Source organism: Merops nubicus, unplaced genomic scaffold (genome assembly GCF_000691845.1).
Source record: "Merops nubicus isolate BGI_N331 unplaced genomic scaffold, ASM69184v1 scaffold21982, whole genome shotgun sequence".
NCBI lineage: Eukaryota > Metazoa > Chordata > Aves > Coraciiformes > Meropidae > Merops > Merops nubicus.
The window spans coordinates 1-1,731 of NW_008595901.1; the positions used below are offsets into that span (position 1 = coordinate 1).

General features: G+C 43.6%; 1 protein-coding gene across 1 annotated transcript in view; it reads left to right on the forward strand.

The window, feature by feature from the left end:
* The first annotated feature begins 231 nt into the window (after positions 1-231).
* Positions 232-1,731, forward strand: part of LOC103769051 (isopentenyl-diphosphate Delta-isomerase 1) — a 3,982-nt gene continuing 2,482 nt past the window's right edge. The window contains exons 1-2 of the mRNA XM_008936224.1: positions 232-415; positions 1,111-1,203. Coding sequence (XP_008934472.1) covers positions 274-415; positions 1,111-1,203 — 235 coding nt within the window. The 5' untranslated portion in view covers positions 232-273. The remainder of the gene's footprint in view (positions 416-1,110; positions 1,204-1,731) is intronic.

Sequence of the window (1,731 nt, forward strand, 5' to 3'; positions counted from 1 at the left end):
AGCAGCTGCTGCGTGGACACTCGGGGAAACACGAACGGAAGTTATTTGAGCACCTAGCAGGTGTTGCTGTGTCGTTCGTGTTGTGGATAGGGAATCTCAAAACCCTAAAAGTATATAACCCCAAAAAAACACTGCCGGGGGTGCGGGCGTGCGGCGCGCTGGTGAGGCAGCCGCTTGGTGCCCGCGCTCTGCGCACAAGCCCCAGGGGGTGACGCGACTCGGTGGCTGGTTCTGGCTGTGCTCTCCAGCAGAGCGTGTGGCGCTGCCCTCACGATGCCCGAAGTGAACACGGATCACCTGGACGAGCAGCAGGTGAAGCTCTTGGCAGAGATGTGCATCCTCATCGACGAAAACGACAACAAGATTGGAGCGGATACCAAGAAAAACTGTCACTTGAATGAAAACATTGATAAAGGTACAGCTTGCTAATCTTCTAGTTGAACCATCAAGCTGACTGTATTTCTCAAAATATTCAATCATGGTTAAAATAAAGCCTTACTCTCAGGTGGGTGTCAATCAGACCAGAGGAAGTACTTCCCCACACCTTCTCTCCTCCCCCAGTGTGCAATATCCGATTTTTAAAATACTGCAACATGGGGGAACACATGGGTGGAGGTGGTTTCAAAGGAGAGAAACGTGTGGTAGCAGCTGTCAGCTGTATGGTGTGATCAATATTTTTTTAATCACCTTTGGATGAAAAAATAGTTACTTTCCTATTACAAATACCTGATTCTATATAGCTTTTTCTAAAGAATGACACTTCTGACTGTAAAATTCCAGATGCTGAGTCCTCCTTAGAAGCTTGGTCAAATGTGCATCTTCAGAATGGTGGGCTGATGGTGTGTAGTAGAACTCTTCTGTTGCATTGTTGTTCTTAGCACTTTTCCAGTTGCATAATGTTTTGCATTGCTGACATATGTCAGCTTGCATAAGCTGGCAGAGAAGCCTAAATAATAACTCTTAGTTTTTATCAAATCCTTGCTTTATCATGTTTATGAACTTCAAATGAGGGCCCAAAAATGAGGGCATTCTAGGTCCTTAAACTCTATCTTCAGAAGGGTTTTTTCCTCTCCTCTTAAATAGGTCTCTGTGTTTTTTATTTGTTTTTAGGTTTACTGCACCGAGCTTTCAGTGTTTTCTTATTTAACACAGAAAATAAACTGTTGCTGCAGCAGAGGTCAAATGCAAAAATTACATTTCCAGGTTAGTACTGAAATACATTGTACTTATAGAAGTGTTTTCTTTAAATCAGTATTTTTTAAAGTTGCCAGCCTAATTTTGCAGTGTAGCTCATTCTGAGTTGTTAGAAGTTACTCCTTTGGAGAGGAGACACTTTTAAGAGTTCAAGATGTACTCATCTTGTGGATGAAGTAAGAAAGTGGGAACAGCAGCTTATTCTTACACATATGCTTGGGAAATGACTGTTCCTGACATGTTGGATCCTTTTAGTGCAAGTGCAGGGTGTGTGGTGCTTACCTTCTCTGCTGCCAGACCTGTTACTGGAGTTGAAGCAGTGGCTCTGGTAGCTGGGCAGTGTTTGAATTCAGCTGGTAAGACATGTAGCTGAGGTGGAGTGGAGCCTTACTGCTTGGAAGCAGCAGCTGCACTCTATTTCAGTGAGATCCGCACACCTTCACCTGTGGATGTCTTAACAAATGCTTTTATGCCTATACAAGAAGCAAGACTGTGTGGTCAAGCTATATAAGTTCATGATTTTTGAAGACTGCTGAA